We start from the raw sequence: 26,146 nt of genomic DNA on the forward strand, positions 1-26,146 counted from the left end.
TGGGTGAGTCTCTGCTCCGGAGGTATTTCAGAGACTGGTGTCTCAGCTCCTTGATAATATCTAGGTTGCATGTTGATATTTGGATGGCATTCTCATGGTTGCTAAGAGTCTTCCTGAGCATAATGCTGTTCTGGACCAGGGCTAACCCAACTCCAACAAGCTGGCATAAAGTTGAATGCGGCCAAGTGCAGTTTTGCAGAAGATGATGTAGATTTTTCTAGGGCGTTCTCTGTCGGCCGATGGTGTGAAACTGGCACCTGAATGGGCTACAAGCTGTTGCTTTGCTACCATTACCCACAGATGGTAGCCGTTTACGTTTGATCCTTGGCCTACCTTGAAACATAGGTGGTCATGCTCTGCCCCATTTTAGTACCTTTGCCAAGCCACTGTGGGGTTTAACCCAGGGCCGGTTGGTGTGGACTGAAGAGGCAAAGCAGGCCTTTGAAACCCTGAGTCAGGCCCTCTGTAGTATCCAATCATATGCTTATTTTGATCCAAAAAAGTCAGTAGTGATTCAGTCTGATCCATGCAATTGGGGACTGGGCCTAGTTCTGCTCCAGGAGGGATGGCTGGTTATATTTGCCTCCCATACTCTCATCCCAATGGAAACAAAATATTCCCAGATGGAGCGAGAATTCTTGGCATGGTTTTTGCTATTGTACCCTTCAAAGTCTACTTAGTGGGGAGACATTTTACATTAGAAACTGATCATTTGCCTCTTTGGCAAATCTATCATAAAGTCATTGGCCTGCTACAGCTTCACACTCAGCGGTGGTTTCTTCAGTTGCAGCAGAAGGACTTGAATTTGGTGCGTATCAAAGGAAGACGTCATTTGCTTGCTGATGTTCATTTGAGAAATTCTGCTGCGGTGGTGCCCTTGTGTGCAGAAACAGCAAAGTACACCCGATGCTTTTTACTGAAAGATCTGCCCGTTGAACTAGGGCAGACCACGGATGCTAAACTGTGCAAGATGGTACATGCTGTACAGGCGGCCTGGATGGACCCGATCCTTAAGAGAACTTTGTCTACATTCTACAAAATTTGTCCTGAGCTCATGGTGAAGACATGTGCTACTCAACATATCGTATGCAGAGAAGCCCAGGTGATTGTCCCAGCAGCGTTGCGACACACAATCCTAGATGTGGCCCGTGAAGGACATTCTGAGAGTTACACATGAAGGAACAAATGCATATTGATGCTGGGTGGTCAGGGTTGCACTCAGACATTGAGCGTCAGATGAAGGCAGGCTCAACATGCACAATGCATAGATCAGTTGCTCCTCCAGCCCCTTTGAAACCAGTAGTCCTAGACACATCATGGCAGAGACTTGCAGTAAGATATTATTGGCCCCTCAGTTGCACTGTGTGGCTACACGCTGTCGACTGTTATGGAGTATTACTGACATTACCCCTTTGCGTTCATAAATTCATAAGGCACCTCAAAGGAGCTCGTTTCTTACCTAAGCACTTAATTCGCAATGTTTGGCCTACCAGGGAGCCTTGTTTCAGATCATGGGACACTTTGTATCGAGAGTTTGGAGGCTTTCTGGCGAGGATTGGTACAGTACATTATAAATTTGCTGTGTACCCTCCGCAAGGAAATGGGATAGCGGAGAGACTGCATCGGACTCTGAAGAAGCGTGTAGCTCGCATACTTTTGAGTCATGGTTTATAGCAGGGGTCGGCAACCTTTCAGAAGCGGGGTGCCGAGTCTTCATTTATTCACTCTAATTTAAGGTTTCGCCTGCCAGTAATACATTGTAACGTTTTTAGAAGGTCTCTTTCCATAAGTCTGTAATATATATAACTAAACTATTATTGTATGGAAAGTAAATAAGGTTTTTAAAATGTTTAAGAAGCTTCATTTAAAATTAAATTAAAATACAGAGCCCCCCTGGACCAGTGGCCAGGACCCGGGCAGTGTGAGTGCCAGTGAAAATCGGCTGGCGTGCCGCAGGTTGCCTACCCGTGGTTTATAGGATATTTGGAGTACACCTCATGAATGTCCTGTAGAAACCCCTTCCTATCATCTCTTCAGCTGACCTATGAGGGCCAACTTGTCTATGCTGACAGAAAAGGTTCATCCCACCTCTTTGCCATCCTCAAAGTTGATGGGACTAGGAAATACGCGAGTTTCAGAAAGCGTATCCATGCACGACTCCATGCATTCTATCCTGGACACGTGGTGTATGGTAGGCAAGGGTCTGGAAGCGTTTTTGATACTCATGGCATGATGTTGCGGGTTGCAGGGTACGGAGTGTGGCGAGTGCGTTTATCACATGGAGAATGTGTTGTTAACCAGCGAGAGAGAGAGTGCCTACTGACAGGGGAATGGAGAGGGAGGAGGACACTCCTTTCTGTGTGTGACGATGTCACGTGGCCAGTTGGGGAAGTTGAGCTGAATCTGAGGTATAACCTACAGGATCACCTGGTGCCTCTGGCAAGGTACTGCTGAACTTCTGGGGAGAAGAGAAGGAAACTGTATGTCTGTGTGTGTGGGTGTTTTGCCTTCCTGCTTCCTGAACTCAGTGTTCTAGTTCCTGCTCCTGGGTGTGAGTAGCGTTGGGTGTGTGCGGGGTTACTCAAAGCCTGCTGCTACATACCTGCTCTTTGGACAGTTGTTATGTTTTGTTGACTGTTGCTGACTTAACCGGTTCATGGTTATTACATGTGTTGATTGACCACCAGCCTGTGTGGCTTGCTTCGATTTCCTTGTGTTCTGGGTTTGCTGTTATGGGGCACATCAGAGCGTAACAAAAGGATTTTTTGTTTGTTTGTTTGTTTGGTTTTTTTTGGTAATGCATAAAAGAAAATCCAAACTGGGCACAATTCCTCTTTTTTCTGTGTTGCCACCACCTTGAAATCTGTATGGGCAGAGGAAACAGTTCAACGCCAGTCTGGGTTGTTTTGTCTTTCATGAATGTTTTTGCAGAGTCAAGTGGCTGTTACATATTCCCTATTTAAATTATTTTGTCTCTTAGGCCTCGGACCATAGAAAGACCTTTAAATCCCTTGGCTTCTGGCAGAGGTGAGTCATTTATTCGTCCCACTAAGCTATTTGGCAGCCCATGAGTTTTGGTGGCGGTAATGATGAAAGTTATTTATGCTGGCTCTATGAATTAAAAAGAAAAATAGTTTAGATCAAGCCTAGAACCGTGTGTGTACCATAAAGGGCACTGCGGAGGGAGGATGTTTTTGTGTGTAACCGCTCAGGAAAAACGGTCTGAGTCGGCACCGTTGAAATCAACGTGAGCTTGGACGTTGACTAGGAACAGGATTGGTTTATGGGCACTCACTTTTTATACTTGAAGTTGCCAAGGGCATTTGAGAATGTCCCTATGAAATAAGGCCTCCATTGTATTATAGCCTCTTTACAAACCTCTAGTAAGAGATGGACCCTGCCCTAGGGGTTATGATATAAATCGTCAAGATGGACAAAGGGTGGCAAGGAGAACAGAGTCAGAGAGAGGTGAAGTGACCCAGGACACGCAGCCGCTCAGTTGCAGAGTTGGGGATAGAACCCAGGTCTCCTGACACCCAGTCTAATACCCTATTCACTAGACCACACCGCCTCTCTCCTCTTCGTTTGAAATCTAACCCCGCTGGTCATGCTCGCTCTTACTATGAAAGCCTGAAAAAATATTTGCCCAATTGCAGCAGTCCAGGCATCTGTGTTGACAGCTAATTTCCACCATCTTAGGAGTTAGCAAAAGAAAAGTCTAGGGACTAGGTTTTCACTTGTCACTTGGTTTAAGAGAATCTGAATTCTGTCCGCAAAAGCTCCTGCAATTCATTCTTTGATCACCACATGAATAAAATGAGAGTAAGCTCAAAGAGCAGTGTAGCCGGACAAAACAGACAAAGGAAAATAAAAGAAGAGTGCCGCCTTCTGATGATCTCATTGTATTGTATGTGTAACTCCAGCTTTGTCTTGTCCACATGAGAAGTGAAGTGGAGAAATCCCCATTTTGCAGATGAGGTACACAAAGATTGACCCATTGAGGTCAATGTGAGTCTTCCCTTAGACGTGAATGGGCTTTGGATAGGTCCCTAAATCACTTACCCAAGTCACGTGGGAAGTCTGTGGCAGAGGTGGAAAGAGGAAAGCAGGTCACCTACCTTCCAGTCCTGTGCTCACTAATCCCATGATCATTTTTCTTCCCCCAAAGCCCTTGGGAGTGATCTTAATACCTTGTAGCAGTTACTTCCGTTCGAGTCCGATTCTTTCAAAGCACTCTGCTCATCTTGTACCTTTACTGTGCCGGCTTGAGATAATCTATCATGCACGTATAGAATGCTTTTAAACACTAACACTATTTATTCTCTTGTCTGAGCCGATTTAACAACTATAAATGAATAATCTTTGCACTTTGGAATTAATTCTAGTGATGTAATTTGTTGTTGTTGTTTTTCCCCCCCTCCCCAGGAGATGATGATGGTGAGTGACTTGTGTTGATTTTTTTTTTCCTGACCACAACAGAAATGGATACAGAACTTTTGCTTCTTCCACTTCCACGATCTGAAGAGTTAGCATAGTCAGCAAGGCAAGCACAGTAATTATTCAAGCAAAAATGGGAATAGTCTTGAAATCTTCCTGTTCAGTTTCTCTTGCATGGATCTATTTAGTTTTATAGCTACTATCTGCTTAGCTTAACAAAGAGAAAGGTAAGGGGTGACTGGGCCACTCTGTAAGTATCTACCTGGGGAACAAATATATAACAATGGGCTCTTCAACCTAGCAGAGAAAGGTCTAACAATCCAATGGCTGGAAGTTGAAGCTAGACAAATTCAGACTGGAAATAAGGTGTAAACTTTTAACAGTGAGAATAATTAACTACTGGAACAACTAATTAAGAGTCCTGGTGGATTCTCCACCACTGACCATTTTTAAATGAAGATTGGATGTTTTTCTAAAAAATCTGCTGTAGGAATTATTGTGGGGGGGAAGTTCTCTGACTTGTGTGTTATACAGGAGATCAGACTAGATGTTTACAATGGTTCTTTCTGGCCTTGGAATCTAGGAATCTCTGCGACTCCTAAAGAGAACATGCCCCATCCTTGAGGCTAACAGCCTTTGGGCAGGGTTTTCAAAAGAGCCAGAGAGTTTTAGGTGCACAGGTTCCTGGATCAACTGTGGGGCTAAAAATAGCAGGTTAGCTGCTCGGGCTGGAGCCCAGACTCTGGGACTCTTCCCCCTTGCTGGATTTCAGAGCCCGGGCTCCAGCAAGAGCCTGAACGTCTGCATAGCTATTCTTAGCTCCGCAGCCCGAGGGAGCTGACCCGGGCTCGGAGACTTGCCACCTTGGGTCTTTTTTTGCTGTGTAGACAAGCCCCCCAGTGCTCTTCAAAACCCCATCCCATAAGACCTGGACGGGCGGGGTGTGTTTTGTGCCTCCGTTAATGCTAGTTCTGCTGTGGCAGAGGGAGCTGCTTTTACGTGAAGTAATGCCATAAGAATGGGGATTTTCACAGGACCCTAAACACCCAGCATCACTGAAAGTCAATAGCAGCTGGCACCTATCTCACGCTCTCATGCCCTCAACTCCTATTGCCTTCAAAGCTGAGGGCGCTGTATACATCGTAGGAGTATTTAGCGCCTTGCAGGACTCAGCCCTGCGCACATGCTCTGCCTGTTGTCCTTCCTTTGTGCCCTGTGGCTTGTTTCTCTCTGCATTTTCTTCCATCACCCAGCAGCGAGCAAATACGAAGTCCCGGCTTATGAGACCGCTGTAGATCGCACTGACCTTTGCATTGTTTTTATTTCTCTGATAGAATGCTGTGTCTTCCGTCAGTAATAAAACCGTTCGTTTGTTCCCTCTTCCCCTCCCAAAAAGGGATGCAAGCTGTGGCCCACCACTTCCCCTGGGGTTGGGTATTCTTCTGCAATTCAGTGCTCCCGGCTCCTGCTGATATGGGTGGAAAAGACGCTAGACGTTGCTTTGCTAGAATGTCAGTAGCCTATCTTTAGCTGCTAGCAAATGTCGAGTCTGACATCGGTGTCCGTCACCTGCGAGGCCCTTTCAACGGGGTTTTGTGTGCCCTCTCTTGGAAACATCTGCCCCGATCTTGCAATCCTGCCCGTGCAGTCTCACCGAAGTCATTGCAGCTCTGCATTGATTGGTTCAGGGGTCTGGCCGGGGTGTTCTGATTGGCAGAGCATCACCTTAGCCTATGCAGCAATCCTACTGTAACACCAAAACCAGCTGTGAGGTTATGACAAGAATTACCTAATAGGAACCAGAGTAGCAGCCGTGTTAGTCTGTATCTGCAAAAAGAAGAACGGGAGTACTTGTGGCACCTTATGCATCCGAAGAAGTGGGCTGTAGTCCACGAAAGCTTATGCTCTAATAAATTTGTTAGTCTCTAAGGTGCCACAAGTACTCCTGTTCTTCTTTTTGCTAATAGGAACCGAGATTCATGGATTTTCTCTTAGCCTGTAACTTTTTCCTAATTGTTTTGTGTGCGCTGAGGACAGCATTGAACAAATTTGTAACGTGTTTTAGGCGATTTATTTTGGTCAATGTGCAAAATTTTCCTTGTCAAAGCTCTCGTGACTGTTTGTTTCTTCATTTCCAGGGAATTCATTTTACAGTTGGCTGGAAGGTAATGTTTTTTTTTGGTTTTTTTTTTTGTGAGTGATACAAAATGGACTTTCTGTGGTGGTGATGTGGGGAGCGGGGCATTAATGGCCAAAGCAAACTGTGATTAAATTAGATCTCTGATAACAGCAAGGGAAGGAAATTCAAGACATTATTATTTTATATATCGACTCGTTTTCCTTTCAGGCCTCTGCGTAGAAAAGAGAGCTTTCTACAAACTCATTTCTGGCCTACATGCAAGCATCAACGTCCACTTGAGCGCCAGGTACCTCTTGCAAGGTGGGTGTGACTTTCTGCCGTGTGTCGCTAAGAGCCAGGCTGCTTCTGAGGGCAGCTGAGATGGGAATTGACTTTCACTGCTTAGTAAAATACTAGCTGGTCGCCCATTTCAGCAGGGTTTGGGTCCAGCTTCGCTCTCCTTCTCCTCTCCCTTCGTTCCTCTCCTTCTTCCCTTATGCACAGATGACAGCTGGGTGTGGAAAGAAGACACATGCGGTTTGGGTAGACAATTATCCAAATGCCTTTCAACGTCTTAATTTTTTAAAAATTTAATTGGAAACCAAAGCCCCTAAATTAGGCTCCTGAATCCGTATTTGGGCACCTGAATCAAAACTGGCACATGCTCGGGAGTGCGGAGCAGCCACGTATCTCTGCTGAATGGAGCTGCCGGCATTCCGCACCTTGTACTGAACTGCCTGAATGGGGCTCACTTTAGGCACTCCAGTTTGAAAAGGCCTGGCCTTTGCCCCTTCCACTCCTCCAGATTCCCGTCACAGCTCACTTTGGAGTAACTTTCCACCTCTGACCCAGCCTTGCCCGCCAATCTGGTTAACCCTTCATGCTTTGCTCAATTACAGTACGTTTAGCAGCAATTTCTCGCAGAGATTCTGATCTGTTAAGATTTTCCAAGATTCTTTAACTTTTCCCAGGACATGTCCACTGCTTTTCTTGAGGTACCTAAATATGGACTTAGATGGCTGAGTTTAGACACCCAGCTTTGAAAATTTTGGTCCATACTTCTCAGTAGCGTGATTCAAATGACCTCTGACTCCTCAGAATTGGCCAAGAATTGTAATACACTGCTTGTACGGACAGACAACTGCACACATTACAGGATTCCTTAAGACTTGTTAGTACAACAGTTCTTGTTTAACAGACTCTCTGGTTAAGTGTCTATAACCTGCGACAACAGTGTGTCTTTATCCCACACTATGTGTCAGTTAGCCACCAGATGATGGTTACATCTCTGACATTTGTATGTAGTTTCTCTGTTTACAGACTCTCTTTTTAGGAGCTTGAACACTAAAAATATTTTCATTAGTCCTCATTTGGACAAATCACTTTTTATTTTGCTGCACGTCTAGTTAAAAAGGCAGCATAAAACCTCTCTGTGCACTGACCTCACTCATTTCATCCAGGAATGCCTGCAGCTCGGGGTCCAGCATTCATTGCAACAAGAATTAAACAAGAAGCTCTCTCTGTCTTCCTGCACAGGAAGTCACCCCATAACAAAGATGTGTCTTTGACTTTTGCAATGAATTAATGGTTTTTGAGGGTAGGAATGAAGAGACAAAGGAAATTGGGGCATCAATCAATGTATACTGAACTAAGAGATCAGTGGATTGGATACTGCTAAGGCCTCGCGTTCATGCAAATTACACCAGTTTAACTAAAGTTGTTTTAAAAACAGATTGAATTACCCAGGGGGTTGCATCAGTTTAGATATGTGTAGATCAGTTTAAAACTGGTTAACTTGATTTAGGTTGTACCTGTAAATTTACCGGTATAAACCAGTAAGATGATTTAAGAATGTCCACACAGGGTTTTATAGGAAGTTAGGTTTTAAATCGGTATAAAAAGCTAGGGCAACTTTGTGTATGGACCAGGTCTGAGTGTTGTAAACATTAAATTTTACTTTTATCATGTGCAGGGCATAGTGGGAAAGAAGCTTACTGCCCAATTTTCAAAGCTACCCTTTCCCCTTTCTTCTCCTCTCTCAGATACGTGGTCGGGGACAAAGTGGGGACACAACATTACTGAGTTTCAGCACAGATTTGATGAAGTCCTTACTCAAGGAGAAGGTCCCAAGAGGCTCAAGAACCTGTATTTCCTCTACCTAATTGAATTACGGGCAATGTCGAAAGTTCTGCCATTCTTTGAGCGTCCAGGATTCCAGTTGTTCACAGGGAATGAAAACAGAGACAGAGAAATCAAAAACCAACTGCTGGAAATCCTTCACCTAACCAAGTAAATAATGCTGGAAAGGGAATAGTGAGCAGCTATGAATATGTCTTATTCTCTCCTTCTTAAAATGTTTTAGAAAATAAGATTTTTTTTTTCTGTAGTGCGATGGTATGGGTCAGCTAATGATATTATTATTATTATTCCAGTGTACTCACAGTAACAATAATACCTAGCTCTCACATAGAGCTTTTCATCAGTAGATCTCAAGGTGCTTCACATTCTTGTAATGTATTTAACTTCATAACCCCCCCGTGGGACAGGGCAGTTCTGTTAGCACAGAGAGGCTAAGTGGCTTGCCCGGGTATTTGAATTCAAACGGTCAAACCAGGTACTAACCCCACTGGTTAATAGTTCAGGTTGTCTTTAAGCTTTCGCAGAACTGAGTTTAATAACTGTCTAGTCGTCACTTCTGAAACTTACTTTCTATCTGACTGATCTGCGGAACTCTAGTATAGCTTTACGTTTCAGTCCAAAATCATTTTAAACATCTAAAAAGAGATGGTCGTGGATATAGGGCAAGACTCTAATATTGGATGTATGGGACAGGTCAGTTAACTCAGATTAGAATCTGGCCCTTGGTCTCATAGAGGGAGATGCTATAGTTCGTCAGTTTCCCATGCCCGGTCTCCTATTGTTCGTGACTGAGACATGGATAACTCATTTTTATTATAAAAATGAGGTTTGCTATGAGAATTTTAAGTGCATACAGTAGATTTAAATGATGAGATTCAGAGCCCAAATGACTTTTGAAAATGGAATTTAGACTCCTAAGTGACTTAGGTGTCTAATTGCCTTTGACTTTCAATGAGATTTAGGAGCCAAAGTGCCTAAATCACTTGATCATGGGATGTAAGCTCGTATCACTTAGGGATTTTTGCAAATTTCACCCTGTTTGTCTTGCTTCAGGTCTTTCCCTTTGCACTTTGATGAAAACTCATTTTTTGCTGGAAATAAAAAGGAAGCTGCTAAACTAAAGGTAATTGTTCATCTTGTGCCCCCCTTCCTCAAACTACTTGCTGACAGGATAAAGTACTTCTCACGTTGGGTTATCAGACTGAATATGACATCATAAGATATTGATATGCTTAAGTTACTAGACCAGAAATATCCAACTGGAGTAAACATAGACACTAGTTTTCTTAGCACTTCTGATAATGGTAGAAAGCTCAGATGCACCACAAAACCTCTCTGGGAAATGGGTACATGTAGGGTACAGCCTGCCTGATAGAGCCCCTAATACCTGAAAGCATTTCCTTAGGCACTAACTAATCAACATGTGATTTTTTTTTAAATCTCTTAATAACCATGTAACAATGATGTTTTGTATTTAAAAGTCCTACTATTTTTTTTTAGGAGGAATTTAGGCTCCATTTTAGGAATATTTCAAGAATTATGGACTGCGTTGGGTGTTTAAAATGTCGCCTTTGGGGAAAGCTGCAAGTAAGTCCAATAAGCAATTTGTTCTATTTGTACAGCACCTAGCATCGGGGTCCTGGTCCATGACTGGGGCTCCTAGGTGTTACTGCAACCTACACTCAATTAAGATGACTGTTGTTTGTATTAATCTGTTCAAATAAAGTGATGGGAAATGAAGTTAATTTGCTCATCAAATGGCATTTACTACTGTTTGGTTTTATACTGCACAGACTCAGGGCTTGGGTACGGCGTTGAAGATCCTCTTTTCACAAAAACTGATAGAAAACATGCCAGAAAGTGGCCCCTCTTATGGATTCCAGCTAACGAGACAAGAAATAGTCTCCTTCTTCAATGCTTTTGGAAGGTTAGTTTAAAATTCTGTGTTGCTTTTTTCCAATTTAAAATGTAAGGTGGTGCATACAAATAAAAAAAAGTATACTGTGATTAGTAACTGCGGTGTTAACTCTTTAACATCTGATCGGACTTCTTGATAATGACACTTAGAAACTTCAGTTGATTGTGTTGATATCGTTTAAAGTAGGAATAAGCAACAATATTTTCTGTTTCATTTTCTGTGATTTAAAGTTAATGCTCAACGCTCTCATATGAAGAATTCAGAAGTCTGTACGAAATTGCATGCATCTGTTTTAGGAACACATTGTCTTTCAACAAAGGTACCCGTTATCAGGCCTGTTTAGCGTGGAGGCTGACCTTAAAGCTTCTAAGTTGTTGTTTAAAAGTAAATTGGTACGTCTATTTGCAAGAGTTCTATTTAACAGGCATCCATCAATTAGGCTCTTTGGGAGCTGGGGAGGTTTGTTTGGCAGTAGCTGTGGAAAAAAGAAGCCTTTCAAAAGAAAGACGTTTTGGTTACACGCTGCCCCTTTGTTCTGTTAGCCAGCTAAGAACTCCAGACCTGTTAACAGGTTTTCTGTGAGATTCTTTGCACCCGTAGTCCTGGTTTATAGCTAAATTAATTTCAAACCAAGCCTGTGAGTTTTATCCCCTGTAGCGCCAGTTGGTAGCACATGGCAGAGGGAAAACTCCAGGGCAGATAAGTTGGTCTGGAAAACATTAAGCACTTTCCTCAGCGGGTTGACATTTTTTCAGCTTGTGCTGAGAGGCAAAAAAATAAACCACTCAGTGCTGCTACCATCCTTTTTAGAAGGGAGTACTGGCTACCGCAGTTTGCTTTTTAATGTGCGGATTTAATGGTACCTTAGAAAACAGCTTGTCTGAAACTGGGAGCACTCCACAGGTGAATATTTCCAAAGGAAGCTGATTCATGACGCTGAGATTCTCTTTTCCCCCCCCCCATGTCCTTTTATGTGCTAAAGTACCATGAGGAGTCAACCCCAGTATGACGCTATATCCAGCAATAAGGGGCTTTCATTCCACTTTCTCTTCCCATCTATATGGGCTGGAAGTGCTTTGTAAAACAAACATTTAACTACATCAAGACAAACTGAAATGTTGTTTACTCCATCATGTTTGTAAATGACCTTCAAATCAGCTAGTCGGTATCCTCTATTTCAGTGGTTCCCAAACTGGGGTTCATGAACCCCTGGGGGTTCGCTAAATGTTACAGGGGGTTCTCGGGGGGGGGGGGAATTCCCTAATGGGGGACAGAGCTGTCCCTAGGGACCCGGGGCAGCATGGGGCCAGCAGCCCGGAGCCCCTGGACTTCCAGGAGCTAAGCAGATCAAAGCAACCATATCTAGCACACTGAGGAGATTTAAACTTCAAGACTCCTTATAAGAAATGGAAAGGGAGGTGGATATTTTTTTGCTGTTTTTAAAAGTAAATAGGCAGCTAGTATTGTTTTTAAAATGATTATGAAGAACAAGTTTAAGCTTTGTTGTAATGTCCATTGTTTGCCTGGACTGCTCAAGACCTGAATGCTTGTGTAGGAGGAACTCTGAGTTGGCTTCTTAAATACCTTCCTGCTGTTTCACATCTGATACTCCTTGATGAAACATAGGAGCCTTGTCTTATAACAGGCTTATTCAAAGTGATACAAGCTATGAAAGTGAGATCTTGGAAGTGTGGTGCTGTTTTCATAATGTAATAAAAATACTGTAATGATAAATAATTAATAGTGTGTAATAAGCATGTCATAAAAGCAAATTTTATATTTCCAAGATCACAGCTTTTATAATTTATATTCAGGTAAAGGAGAAAATCCCTGGAAGAAATCATTTTTAGGAGAGGGTTTGGGAGACTTGACATTTTAGTGAAAGGGGTTCACAGGTTGTTAAAGTTTGGAAACCACTGCTCTATTTGAAACGAGAATACAATGAAGAAGCATACATTGCTGTAAAAATATGGGAAGTTAAGCAAGGGACTTGCCCTGGTGGTTTTCTCACTGCTGCCAAACCTCCAGTAGCGAAGTGCATTTTGCAATAAAATGACTTGGTGTGTGCAATTCAGAAACTTTTAAAATAAACACCAGTTTATCTGTAAGTTGTTTTGACAACCCCTCTGAATGGCTGTTTTAATTGTATAGTTGGCTTCATGACCACCTCTGTTGAGCAAGCGTATTTGACCATACCTTAGCTAACGTTTTATTTATGAAGGGTCCGCTTCTCTTACCACGATTGAGAACGTATAATAATTTACATCTGGCTTTAAAATGAGTCAGCAAAACTTGTTTCAGTTCCATAATCCCTTTTAACATGCAAAATCCTTAACTGCAAGAACTGTTTTCTAATATTATTTGCATTTATAGAAAAACATTTAAAATGAGATCTTTTGTGTATTTTAGATTTCTCTTAACTTTTTTCCTCCCTTCTCTTGCATGCAGGATTTCAACTAGCGTTAAAGAGCTGGAAAACTTCAAGAACTTGTTACGAAATGTGCAGTGACAGAAAAAGACTTTGATGACCTTTTTTATTCTGTTTTCCATAAAACAGAGGAAAATCAGATTTCCTTCACACTTCAGGCAACCGAAAAAGGAAAAGACACTGGAAGAACTCTTCACTTTACAGAATGATTGTGTCAGTGACCTGCTGAGACCAAATCTTTTGTACAAAGAAGCTGCTTTTTGTAACGGGGTGGGGTGGGGAAGAAAGATTTGATTATGTATAAAGTAAAATGATCAATTTTTATTTTTTGAAGATAATTTTGAATGGTTGACTAATGATTAAATACGTGCTGCACTCCTCCTTCCTTGGATAAAACTTACCTATTTTTGTCTGCCTTTGGAAATTGACAATGTTGGTGAAAATGTGACACTGGACAAACACAGAAATACACATGCAGTAACTCACTAGTGGTTGTCTGTGTTCCATAGTTTCTTCCAGACGCCAGCATTTAAGTTGTTTTAAAGGCAACATTTTGTGAGGGTGTAAAATAGAAAAACTCTTCCCTTGGTACAGTCCTGGGGCATACTACAGGATAGCTTGGAGGATGCACCTAAACTTCATGGTTGATGCTGTAAAGGACAACTGCTCTGTGTCCCTCTAAGGGTACATCTACACTACAGGGGGGAGTCGATTTAAGATATGCAAATTCAGCTACATGAATAGCGTAGCTGAATTCGACGTATCGCAGCCGACTTACCCCGCTGTGAGGACGGCGGCAAAATCGACTTCTGCGGCTTCCTGTCGGCGGCACTTACTCCCACCTCCGCTGGTGGAGTAAGAGCGCCGATTCGGGGATCGATTGTCGCGTCCCGACGGGACACGATAAATCGATCCCCGAGAGGTCGATTTCTACCCGCCGATTCAGGCGGGTAGTGTAGACCTAGCCTAAGACTTTGTCTACAGGAGAAAGCTGCACCAATTGAACTAAAGGTGTGATTCTAAAGCAGTGTGGATGCACTTTATTTCAGTTTTAAACCAGGCTTGTTGCAGTTTAGCTAAACTCAGTCAGGAATCCGTTTGAGCTAAACGGCTATAAGTGATCACACAGAGGTTTGCATTAATTTAAATCCATTTAAAAAACCCAGTTAAAGTGAAACTGGTGAAACCCTGTGTAGACAAAGCCTAAAACAGTATTTTGCTCTGACTACACTTTCCCCTTAACCCTATTTTAGAAGGGTAGTTAGAGTACAATGTGCTGAGTCTGATACTCCTACTCAAATCCAAAATGGTTCTGTACAAACGAATCTCAATCACTGCAGGTCTTAAAGGTTGCCAGACACTTCTTCCTCAGAGGCTGAGATGAGACTTTTCCATCTCCCTCAGCAGGTGAGAAATTTCTAGTGTAATTCCCGGGGAATTACAGACCAGTCAGCTTAACTTCTGTACCTGGAAAGATAGTGGAGCAAATGATTAAGCAATCAGTTTGCAAATATCTAGAAGATAAGGTGATAAGTAACAGTCAGCATGGATTTGTCGAGAACAAATCGTGTCAAACCAACCTGATAGCTTCCTTTGGCCTTGGCTACACTCAGGACTTCCCAGCACTGCTGTGAAGTGCGAGTGTAGTTGCTCTGCGAGAGCTCTCTTGCAGCGCTGTATGTACTCCACACCACTGTGCTCGCTGCGCGTGGGGGGTGTGTGTGTGTTTTCACACCCCTGAGCGCAGCAAGTTGCAGCGCTGTACAGTGCCAGTGTAGCTAAGGCCTTTGATAAGGTAACAAGCCTTGTGGATGGGGGGGAAGTAGTAGATGTGGTATATCTTGACTTTAGTAAAGCTTTTGATACGGTTTCACATGACCTCATAAACAAACTAGCTCCATCAAGGTTGCATTTCCCTACTCTAAGGTGGGTGCAAAACTGGTTGGAAAACCATTCCCAGAGAGTAGTTATGAGTGGTTCACAGTCATGGTAGAAGGGCATAACGAGTGGGGTCCCACAGGGATCGGTTCTGGGTCTGGTTCTGTTCAGTATCTTCGTCAACGATTTAGATAATGGCATGGAGAGTACACTTATCAAGTCTGCGGATGATACCAAGCTGAGAGGAGTTGCAAGTGCTTTGGAGGATAGGATTAAAATTCAAAATGTTTTGGACAAACTGGAGAAATGGTCTGAAGTAAATAGGATGAAATTCAATAAGGACAAATGCAAAGTACTCCATTTACAACAATCAATTGCATACATACAAAATGGGAAATGACTGCCTAAGGAGGAGTACTGCGGGAAGAGATCTGGGGGTCATAACAGACCATAAGCTAAATATGAGTCAGTGTAACACTTGCAGGGGGAAAAAAAAACCCACCTAATTCTGGGATGTATTAGCAGGACCATTGTAAGTAAGACATGAAAAGTAATTCTTCTGCTCTACTCTGCCCTGATTAGGCCTCAGCTGGAGTATTGCATCCAGTTCTGGGTGCCACATTTCAGGAAAGATATGGACAAACTGAAGGAAGTCCAGAGAAGAGCGACAAAAATGATTAAAGATCTAGAAAATGTGACCTATGGGGGAAGATTGAAAAAATTGGGTTTGTTTAGTCTGGAAAAGAGACGACCGAGGGGCCATACCTTTTCAAGCACATAAAAGGTTGTTACAAGGAGAAGGGGGAGAAATTATTGTTCTTAATCTAAGGATAGGACAAGAAGCAATGGGCTTAAATTGCAGCAAGGCAGGTTTAGGTTGGACATTAGGAAAAAAAATTCCTGTCAGAGTGGTTAAGTACTGGAATAAGTTGCCTAGGGAGGTGGTGGAATCTTCATCATTGGAAATTTTTAAGAGCAGGTTAGACAAACACCTGTCAGGGATGGTCTAGATGATACCTAAGTCTGCCATGATTGCAGGGGACTGGACCTCTTGAGGTCCCTTCCAGTCCTATGATTCTACATACCAACAAGGTGCTGGGAAAAGGGATGCCAGGGTTTGCCCTAAGAGTGCTATCTCTGGGCCCTGGGTTTCATTCTCAATATGCCTTACCTTGGCTAGTATGTGTTTGAAGTTTGGATTTCCTACAAGCTGCTCTCAGGATGGGGGAACATTCTGCTTCCCTGCTCCACCTGGCATGTACAGAGAAGAAGTGTTTATGAGCACACGTCTCCTCTCTTACTCATAGTCTCTGAGCAACAGCATTGTGCCATTCAAGATTTGTACTGGTTCCTAGCTCTCCAATAACTGCAACAGGTCAGAGAGTATGTTTCACTCTGGAAAACTGAGCAACTGTAGGGCCTGAGTCCTCCACCATTGTTGGTTGGAAAAAGCAATTCTTTCCCCAACCAGGAATGCACTGAGAAGATCTTTGTCAAGTGCAGAGCCCCTACTCTCACTCACATTTTTTCTGAGCAGCAGCGGCGGCAAAATTGGGTAGAACCTGCTCGGGTCCCCTCCTCTGCTGCCAACCCTCAACGTTTCCTGCTCCGGACAGCCACATGTATTTTTTTTCAAGCCCTGGCTTTCAACTAACCTCCATCACATCTGGCAACATCCACCACTGGGTTTCATTGTTCAATGCAACCAACCACTGGTTAAACACAGTTCCTGGAAGGAAATCACCTCAGTCTTTCACTGTTTGATGATGGCAGCAGCGGCTAGGGTTATGTGCCAAACTCCACTCCCTTAGGGAAAGGGAGGAAAACAGGTGGATTTTTTTAAGTTACCCTCAAGTTTTCTGCTGTCAAGGTAGTGACGGAGCATGCAAGTTCTGTTCTACCACCACGAGTGGGCCTGTGTCATGAGTAGGGCAGGCTGCTTCTATGCCACAGCCACCAATCATTGTGATTTCCATCGCTAGGCAATGCAGGAAAGGATGGACATGGAATGCTCTTTGAGCCAAGAGCTAAGCCCAGCCTTTGTTATATTGACCATGGTTAGCAGGGTGGTGTCACTGGGCTAGGTCCTGTATCAGCACAAAGTTGCAACAGGCCCTGCTCTGGAGAGCTTAGGATCTAAATAGGTGGGATAGGGGAAGGGGAAAACACATGAGCAGCAGGAGGGTGGCCACGGGCAAGGTAGTGCCATGATTTATAGGGGGGTGGGAGAGGATTTAGTTAGGAAGGGATCAGCAGAAGAGAGGGGACCATTTGAGGGAAGCGGGACTGGGCAGGGGAGATGAGACAGAGGGTAGGTGTGGAGTAAAGCTGAGGTGAAGGGACTGGTGGGGGAGGGAGATGGTTGGAACAAAGAGCCACGCAGCCCAGGGCAGAGAAAGTCTAGTTAACTTTGTAAAAAGTTCTCAGTGTCTAGAGGTCCCTGCTCTGGCAGCTGCTGCTACTGGTTGGAGTCCCCAAGATCACAGGCAGGGAGGTACCAGCTGGGTGCTAGTTTTCCCCTAGAGGAAGAGGGGGGCTGAGGGTATGGGGGACCCTAGCTGGGTCCTCTTTTATCCCCTCTCACCCTGCACAGCAGTCACTGCTTTGGCTGCTTCTGGCAGCTTAGTGACATGGCTGGCTCCAGGCCTGGTTGGTCTCTGCACAGTTAACGAGCAGGGAAGCTAAATGTGGTGTTCTTCATGGAGTGCTTGCTCATATCACGTCCAGTTAGGTGTGCATGTCAGAAACTTTTCCCTAGGAGCTACCCGTCGGGCCAGCTGTGGAGCCCCCGGAGTGCCGATATGGGGCTCTATATATGACCCTGACAGCCCAACCCCCCTGAGTTCCTTCTTACCCCCAGTGCCGGTTGATGGAAGAGTGGTCTCTTGCTCACAAGTGCTCCACTAATCCCTAACTCTTCTACTTATCTTTGTATATAGTTACCCATTGTTAGTGAATTGTCCTGTTTAGTTGTTAAGTATAGTCTTTAGCAGTTGGGGGTGGGGGAGAGAAGAGACGGGCTGCCTTCAAACCCTGTAGCTCCTGCAGCAAGCCTCTGCCCACAGGCGACCCCCACGACTCCCGTCTTTGTGTCTGGGAGAGGCCCATCAGGCGGTTAAGTGCAAGATCTGCAAGGCCTTTAAGCCTCGCAGGAGACAGGAGAGGGACATTTGCCTGAAACACCTCCTCATGGAGTCTCCCCCCAATGCCCGACAGACATACCTAGGGTGCCTTGTCCCCTCGCCCCTTGGGGGTGTTACTGGCCTAGGAGGTGCTGCCCCCCAGCCTTTACTGGCTGTGGGTTTGTGGCATGTTGTCTCCCCCCCCCATGTGAGTTTTAAGTGCATCATGCTACCGCGCCCAGAGCCTCCACCTACTCATCTGCTTTGTTACAGCAGAGGGTGGGTTAGAATTAAGGCTGGGTACAAGGGCCAGAAGTACATTTCCCCGTAAAGAAAAACTCCATTCAAGCATGGCAGCCGCTCCGCCATCACAGCTCGTGCTTACGAACTGGGGAGAGGAGTGCTAGAGCCCTTTCCTCCTACGTTCCGAAGGACAGAGATGGAGGGTTGCAGGACAGAATAAGAAGGTGGGGTAGGAGGGGTTAGAGGCTACGTCAAGGGTAGTTTGCACCTCCCCTTGAGGAAGGCCAGGCTCTCACTCCTGCTCACCCATCTTCATTCTGCTTCATGCTGCAGCCACACACATCTACTGCTCCTGTGACAGATACAGAGTCACTAAGATACCCCGAGTCACCTCATGGATTGGCAAGTTACAGACTGGGCTATGCAGAGAGTTTATGCTTGTGGGTTTCCTGCATCAAGAGGCACTTGACCCTTCCAGCTGATCCACCTTAGGACAGTTAACCTACAAGATGTGGATGGTGGGTGCCATGGGGAATGCTTGTTAAGGAGGTTGAGACCCACATACCACTATCACTTTCCTCAGTTTGTTCCTCAAGCCAGAAGATTCCTCTTAGACTTCCACTCACTTGCTAAAGGGGCACTCCTCTAAAGGCTCTGAGTGTAAGCTAGATCTCTGTGTAGGAAAGCAGCGGGGGGGAGGAGGGGGAGAAGAGAAGAGGGAGAGGAGAGAAAGAACGTGGCTTTAAAAATTTTAAACTGGGGTAAAGTCCACTGATCAGTGGACAAGTGATGCAGAGACCGCCATTGGCAGAACTCAGCCCAGATGCCCATAAATAGCACAGAAGAATTTTTTATTCAACATAGTAGTGCTTGGTTACAGTTTAGTGAACAACAACAAATAGGTACATTCATTGGCCACAGCTTCCTGTTGCAACCAGCTCTCAACTGGCTACGAAGCAGAGAAACAGTTAAACCATTACAAAATAAAATAAAATAAAAAAAAAATATGGAATGAAAGGCAACTATGCATATAAAAGTCATTGTACACGTCAGCTATAAATTACTTTAGTAAAACACAAGACCGGCTCCAATCTGAGCTGTTGGAGTTCGGAAATTAATGGCCATCCATACAAAGTAATAAAACCCAAAACAGGTGCTAGTCACTCACTAATACGTACTTAAGCAACGAGACTCACGGCCCTGATCTGTGACCCTAATGAGAGGAAGATCATATTGTCGTTCTGTGCGTCAGTGCAATATGAACAATGAGCCAGTAGCCCTTTTTTTTTTTGCGCAACACGCCCTTCCCTCCAAAGGAAACTTAAAGTGCTCCTAGTGCTTTGGACTTTTTTTTTTTTATTATTATTAAAGCAAGAAGAGGGGCCAGTGGCTGAACTTTGCGTCTTTGGTGACTTATGGGAGGGGAAGAGAAGGGCTGCAGCTGGAGTTCAGTTCCCTAGCTAGTTTCACCATAAGTCAAGCGGCGATCAAGACAGAGCAACTGGTTTCTGAATCCCACCCTAGGCAATGAAACGGGTCGTACAATCGTAGCTAAAATAAAAGTCCTTTCAGCTCAAGTATTAGAGCGAGAAGGATCCAGTGATCTGTCAAACACAGGCTCCGAGCCTTTAGAGGAAAGAGCACGGGTTGCCTTGGTTTTGGACCAGTGAGCAAGAGAGTAAAATGAGGACATTAGAGTCCCCCCTACACCTCAATCCAGCTGCTCAGTTTCTGGGTGGGGGGTTATACAGAGAGAGGGGCTTCAGAAGTAGCTCAGTAAGAGCAAGGATGTAGATATGCTCACATGTTCTTTCCCACACAGATCTTAGGCCTGCTCCCAAGTCTCCACTACCTTCTTTGAGAACCAAGAGTTTATTCTTGGAAAACGTGTGTGTGTGTGTGTGTGTGTGTGTGTGTGTGTGTGTGTGTGTGTGTGTGTGTGTGAGAGAGAGAGACTCACACACACACAGCTGTGAGCCTGGGAATCAGCATTTTAAAGGCTAGACAGTCACGTCAGTCATGTTCCATATGCCAGCAGTATCCCCACTTGTCTAGTAGGGACACTTCCCCCCGGTCCTACAGACTATGTGGTCCTGTTCAGTCCCTCAGTGAAGTTTTACTCTAACATCAAATCTTAATTCAAGTTTAAAAACAAAGCACACCCTTGGAAAGAGCATGCAGTTGATCAGCAGGACCAGCTCCTCTCATCAGCAATGTATGCCAACCGTTTCCAGTTTAAGCTTCTAAAGGAATGCTAAGGTGGAGAGATCCAGGGGAAGTCTACTACAGGCTGGAGAGAGCAGCTGCCCTACCCTGGCCAGAGCAGCTTTGCCCTAGAGGCATGCTTTTCCTTGTAGGAGCTACTATCCGTGTAAACCAACAGTGTATTTAAGAGCTAACTTTAGAGCCTAATCCAAACACCTGTGCATCCTTACGGCCATGTCTCGCTTTCCAATTTTGAATGGGGTGCTTTTAGACACAGTTAAAAACATGATTTAAAGGCCAACATCCTGCCAGAATAAAATCCTGGATGTTAAAAAAAACACTACACATTCCATTAAATGCTTCTCACTCACTAGACCCACCTTCCAGTGCACACCCTGCAATGAGATGCCAAAATTTATCTAATACTTCAATGTGGGGGGGACCCCCCCAGTTCAGGACACATTGCACTACTTTTACAGTACATTCAGTGGAATGTCATGGGACACTTATTCCTCAGACAGTCTGAAGAGACAGGAGAACTAGAAGTTTTGAGGCAGTCCCAAATAGTGGCATGCAGGTACCACCCTGCAGGCTTCGTGATTTCGGTCAGAGAAAGCGGCCATGAAAGCGAAGAGAAGTTTCACGTTCTAAGAATGATCTCTAGTTTATATTCAGTCAGGTTAAATATAAAATTGCTATTCTCCCCAAGGCAGATTAAGCACTGACTCCACTAGGGAATGCAGTGAACAGATCCTAGTATGAAAGAAGCTGTGTTATGTATGGGTTCGGGCCAAAATAAAATGCTCACGCCACTCTTATGCAGACTGACTGCTAGGTTTGCTTGAAGAAGCCACCCTGCAAGGAGCATGCCTCATGGCCACGTGTTCTCTCTACAAGCTTAACGGTAACCACACTCATGCGACTCGCTCGAGGGGGCATTTTTTTTTGTTTAAAAGAGCAGAGCTGGTTACTGTTCAGTGCCCTTCGTGCTAGTAGAAGCCATTGAGCTCAGGCTTTTAAAAGGCCTTCGCAACACCCATGCTTGAAGGTTTGCTTTAACCCACAGTCCAGCTAAGAGTATTTTAGCAGTCCGCTGCCGCGAGGACAGAGTTAGAGTAAGCCCACATCCCCAGCAAAGAGACACTACATTTGTCTTGTGTGACTATGGCACATTATACATTAGGTAACTTTCTTCATTAGTGTAAATCCCACACCGTTTCTCTGAAGAGGACGCATTTGTCCTTGGAGCGGATCAGGTTGCAGAGTGCAGCATGGCCTACGTATCGACGCGCCCATCTTCGCAGGATGACCACACCTCTCCCATCTATGGATGTGCAATTAAAAAGATGAACATGGAACAGACCCAGGCTGTTCCAAAGGGAAGTCGGAGTGTGAGGTGTTCCTTCAGAACGTGCAGATAAAAAGTGCAAATACGCATTTGATGTTGGTCTAGTGAGTCAGCTCTGGTGCTTCTAGCTGCCAGCGAGCATCTTGAGAAGACTGGACCCCCCCCGCCCCTGCCCGCACCTCTCCCTCCCTCCCAAAGAGCTCCCAGAGATTTTTCACCTTCCCTTTGCTACACGGTACCATGAGTAACAGTCTTACATACCACACGCAGCCTAAGTCTCCAGGTTCTGGTTTACAGCTGCAAGAGAGAATGGAATGTTTGTGCAGATGAAGTTCGATGTTTGGAAAATGATCGGACTCCCACAAAAGCTGCCCCCAAGAGAAGCGAATCTTGGTGGGCTCTTCAGTTCTGCGGCGTGGAGTATAAGGTCTGGTGATTGTTAGCTTCCAAATCACTACATGTGAAGAGCAGCGGGGCGGTATCTGGCTTAGGTCCACTCAGATAGGGAATAACCGCATAGCTATCGCTCCCAGTCAGAGTGCCATACCAGCCGGAGCACGGAGGGGTAGCCAAGCTTTGGAGAGAAGAAGTGGGAAATATTGGTTAGAGAGATGGGAGGCTAGCGTTATCCCAGGATTGTGCTGTCTAGCGTGGGAGTTTTAATACAACCAGAAGTTGAAAGTGGCTTCAGATAGGAAGCTTTGGACAAAGCTTCAACTTTTCAGAGGTGACCAGTGATTTTGATGCTCAACTTGACATCTTAAAGGGCCCTTAATTTTCAGAGAGTGGGTGTCCAGCACCTAAAAGAGGTCAGGCCCTTTCCAATGGATGTCATAAGCTGAGCATTCTCCCCTCCCCCCACCCCCAAAGCAGCTGTCAAGTGATTAATTGCATGATTCGATTTTTTTTTTTTTTAAATCGTGCTGTTAAACAAGAGAATACCATTTTCAATATTTTTGGATGTTTGTTACATTTTAATGTCAATTACACAGACTACAAAGTGTACAGTGCTCATTTTATTACAAATATTTGCACTGTAAAAACACAAATTTTCAACTCCTCATACAAGTACTGTAATGCAATACCTTTATCATGAAAGTTGAACGTACAAATGTAGGAACAGGTACAAAAAACTGCATTCAAAAAATAAATCGTGTAAAACTTCAGAGCCTACAAGTCCACTCAGTTCTACTTCTTGGCCAGCCAAATCACTCAGACAAACAAGGTTGGTTACAGTTTTCAGGCAGTATTATTGCCTGCTTCTTGTTTACATCACCTGAAAGTGAGAACAGGCGTTCGCATGGCACTATTGTAGTCGGCGTTGCAAGATATTTACGTGCCAGATGCATTAAAGAGTCATATGTCCCTTCATCTTCAACCACCATTCCAGAGGATGTTGTCCATGCTGATGATGGGTTCTGCTTGATAAGAATCCAAAGCAGAGTGGACCGACGTAGCTTCATTTTCATCATCTGACTCAGATGCTACCAGCAGAAGGTTGATTTTCTTTTTTGGTGGTTCGGATTCTGTAGTTGCTGCAGAGCGTTGCTCTTTTAAGACTTCTGAAAGCATGCTCCACACCAAGTCCCTCTCAGATTTTGCAAGGTACTTCAGATTCTTAAACCTTGGGTTGAATGCTGTGAGATTTCTAAAAATAGCTACATCGGTACCTTCTTTGCATTTGGTCAAATCTGTTGTGAAAGTGTTCTTAAAGCCAACATGTGCTGGGTCATCATCCAAGACTGCTATAACATGAAATATATGCAGAATGCAGGTGAAACAGAGCAGGAGACATACAAATTATCTTCTCAAGGAGTAGAGTCACAAGTTTAATTGATGCTCATTTAAAAAAAACAAAAACGACAAAAAAACCCACCACATCAGCATGGAAGCATGTCCTCTGGAATGGTGGCTGAAGCATGAAGGGGCATACGAAAGTTTAGCATATCTGGCATGTAAATATCTTGCAATGCCGGCTACAGAAGTGCCATGTGAATGCCTATTCTCACTTTTAGGTGACCTTGTAACTAAGAAGCAGGTAGCAGTATCTCCCATCAATGTAAACAAACTTGTTTGTCTTCGCGATTGGCAGACTAAGAAGTAGGACTGAGTGGACTTGGAGGCTCTGAAGTTTTACATTGTTTTGTTTGAGTGCAGTTATGTAACCAAACTGCAGATTTTCCCTTTCACGATAGAGATTGCACTTCAGTACTTGTATGAGGTGAATTGAAAACTATTCCTTATTTTTACAGTACATACATTTGTAATAAAAAAATACTAAGAGTGAGCACTGTATTCTGTGTTGTAATTAAAATCAATATTGAAAATGAAAAACATCCAAAAATATTTAATTTCTACAAGTGGTATTCTATTGTTATCAGTGCGATTAATTTCTGAGTTAATCGTGTGAGTTAACTGCACTTAATTGACAGCCCTAAAATAAAGCCAATATACACAAGTTCACTCATCATTTCTAGGACTGTTCGTATTTCTAGAGCACCCATCACACCAAGCTGAACTCAGAGATGCCTGGACCTCAGCCTGAGGAGAACACTACAGCCCTGCTAAGTTTCCATATATCTTGTGTCTCAAGATTGTTATACAGCAATAATTGTTACTCCAGCCAAAAAAACACCACAAACACACACCATACAAACCAATCAATCAATGGAAAAAAAAAAACCAAACACACCCACCCACTTTACCCAGGACTTTCTGCAGCTTGCAAGTCTTCACCAGGAAGACAGCAGTTTTTAGTTTACAGGTACACATGCCTGTAAACCTCCATGCATTTTAACAGACTTCTTTTCTCTGACTTTAAGCACACAAGAGTGGCCTCATTTTCAGTGACGGTTAGCACCTGTAGCCAAAGTCCATGATTTCCACCAGGGTAAGTTCAGATCTCCGGTCCTTAGTGCAAGCCAAAGCTTGCGTTATGAACTGCCTTATTAATCTGGTCTACCAGTTCTAGGCCCCTTTGCTAGGGAAGATTCTTGGGCTTAAAAGAAGAGCAGGAATTGGCTGCTCTGTAGACACTGTTTGCTGCTCTCACGCAAGAGTTGAATGGCGATTCTGAATATCCGAACAGCTCCCAACCTACCTGCCTCCTTCTCTCGCACCAAGTCTTGGCAAGTCATCGTCACTGTCGTATCGCCTTGGATTGTCAAAGAAGTATGCTCTGGAGCTATAACTATGACTGTTTATCATGCCAGCTGGTGTCTGTTGATAGAGGGAGGGGGGAAAAGTGTTTTTTTTAAAAAGCACCCAATTTCTAGCGATTATGTAGTGGAAAGAGCCATTTAACTGGAGTAAATCAGACAAGTTTTATGTGCAAAGAGCAACTTGAAAAAGATCCTAACCCTAGAGCAATTAGTTCATATCCTACCAAGTTCTGAGTTAGCTTCTGAGCCCGGAAGAACAGCACCACAAAACTGGTTGGCACAAGCTCCCAGAGGAAGAGGACTACTCCAAACACCACATATTCTTCACCACTGACTTCTTCTGCATGCATCTGCAAACACAGGGGTTATGTTTAAACCTCGAGGGTTTTGTTCTTAACACAGCACTTTTGGGGGGAAAACAACAAAAACAAAAACAAAACAAAAAAAAACACACACACAAACACGGAGATTTACCCCAGAGTGATGGGATTCCAAGAAAGAGACTAGGATGCAGTGCATGGAAACGCTTCTGCATTTCAAATCTGGAAAGATTTCGGATTAGCATTGCGCACCGCAGTTCCCAGACTGGCTCAGATCAGTGGTCCAGCTAGGGCAGTATCCTGCCACTGAGTGGCCAGTACCAGCTGCTACAGATTTCAGCCGAGAGCTTCCATGCAAAGCCTACTCCGTTTTCTGGGGGAGTTTTGGGCTAGTTCCTTAGTGTAAAAAGTGGACCCCGCACCAATAAGTGCAAGTGTTCCATGTCAAGTCAGACATCTTTTAGAATGTTTCTAGATTATAGGGTGGTACATGGGAGGCTCTCACACCCATGTATACAGTGATGTGGTAACTAGTATCCCATCAGCACCATTGCCTCTAGGGCAGAGGGTATGACGACAGACAGATGTGCTCTATACATCTCCACCGTGGTTTCAGACAACCCTGGCTGGTCACAGATGCTCAGGATCTAGATGGACCTACCGACCGGTCTATATTGCAGCACAGTATATCGTGCCATTACACCAGCAATACAGGTGTGCACTCATTAAGAGGGTGCAGTTTGGGGTCCAATTAAGATCTCACTGATGTTTAGTCTTGTGCACCTGGTCAGTATTTAGATACTTGGCAAGCAAATCCCATTCGCTGCA

General features: G+C 44.2%; 2 protein-coding genes across 4 annotated transcripts in view; one reads left to right on the top strand and one right to left on the bottom strand.

The window, feature by feature from the left end:
• The window catches only part of ERO1A (endoplasmic reticulum oxidoreductase 1 alpha), a 32,438-nt gene extending 18,912 nt beyond the window's left edge, over window positions 1-13,526 (top strand). The window contains exons 8-16 of one of the 2 annotated variants that reach the window (XM_065593933.1): window positions 2,981-3,027; window positions 4,426-4,437; window positions 6,576-6,602; window positions 6,785-6,877; window positions 8,599-8,845; window positions 9,749-9,818; window positions 10,196-10,282; window positions 10,489-10,622; window positions 13,062-13,526. In XM_065593933.1, the coding sequence (XP_065450005.1) occupies window positions 2,981-3,027; window positions 4,426-4,437; window positions 6,576-6,602; window positions 6,785-6,877; window positions 8,599-8,845; window positions 9,749-9,818; window positions 10,196-10,282; window positions 10,489-10,622; window positions 13,062-13,122 (778 nt within the window). In that variant the 3' untranslated portion in view covers window positions 13,123-13,526. The remainder of the gene's footprint in view (window positions 1-2,980; window positions 3,028-4,425; window positions 4,438-6,575; window positions 6,603-6,784; window positions 6,878-8,598; window positions 8,846-9,748; window positions 9,819-10,195; window positions 10,283-10,488; window positions 10,623-13,061) is intronic. The other variant, XM_065593934.1, reaches the window with a different exon arrangement.
• A 5,590-nt stretch (window positions 13,527-19,116) lies between these two features.
• Window positions 19,117-26,146, bottom strand: part of GPR137C (G protein-coupled receptor 137C) — a 29,852-nt gene continuing 22,822 nt past the window's right edge. The window contains exons 5-8 of one of the 2 annotated variants that reach the window (XR_006172433.2): window positions 25,223-25,348; window positions 24,938-25,056; window positions 22,099-22,411; window positions 19,117-21,813 (exon numbers count right to left, since the gene is read on the bottom strand). Coding sequence is in view for 1 of the 2 variants with exons in the window: in XM_024105483.3 (XP_023961251.1) it covers window positions 22,240-22,411; window positions 24,938-25,056; window positions 25,223-25,348 (417 nt within the window). In the remaining variant the exon portion in view is untranslated. Of the gene's footprint in view, window positions 22,412-24,937; window positions 25,057-25,222; window positions 25,349-26,146 lie in introns of both variants that reach the window. The other variant, XM_024105483.3, reaches the window with a different exon arrangement.

The sequence above is a fragment of the Chrysemys picta genome, chromosome 4, assembly GCF_011386835.1.
Source record: "Chrysemys picta bellii isolate R12L10 chromosome 4, ASM1138683v2, whole genome shotgun sequence".
NCBI lineage: Eukaryota > Metazoa > Chordata > Testudines > Emydidae > Chrysemys > Chrysemys picta.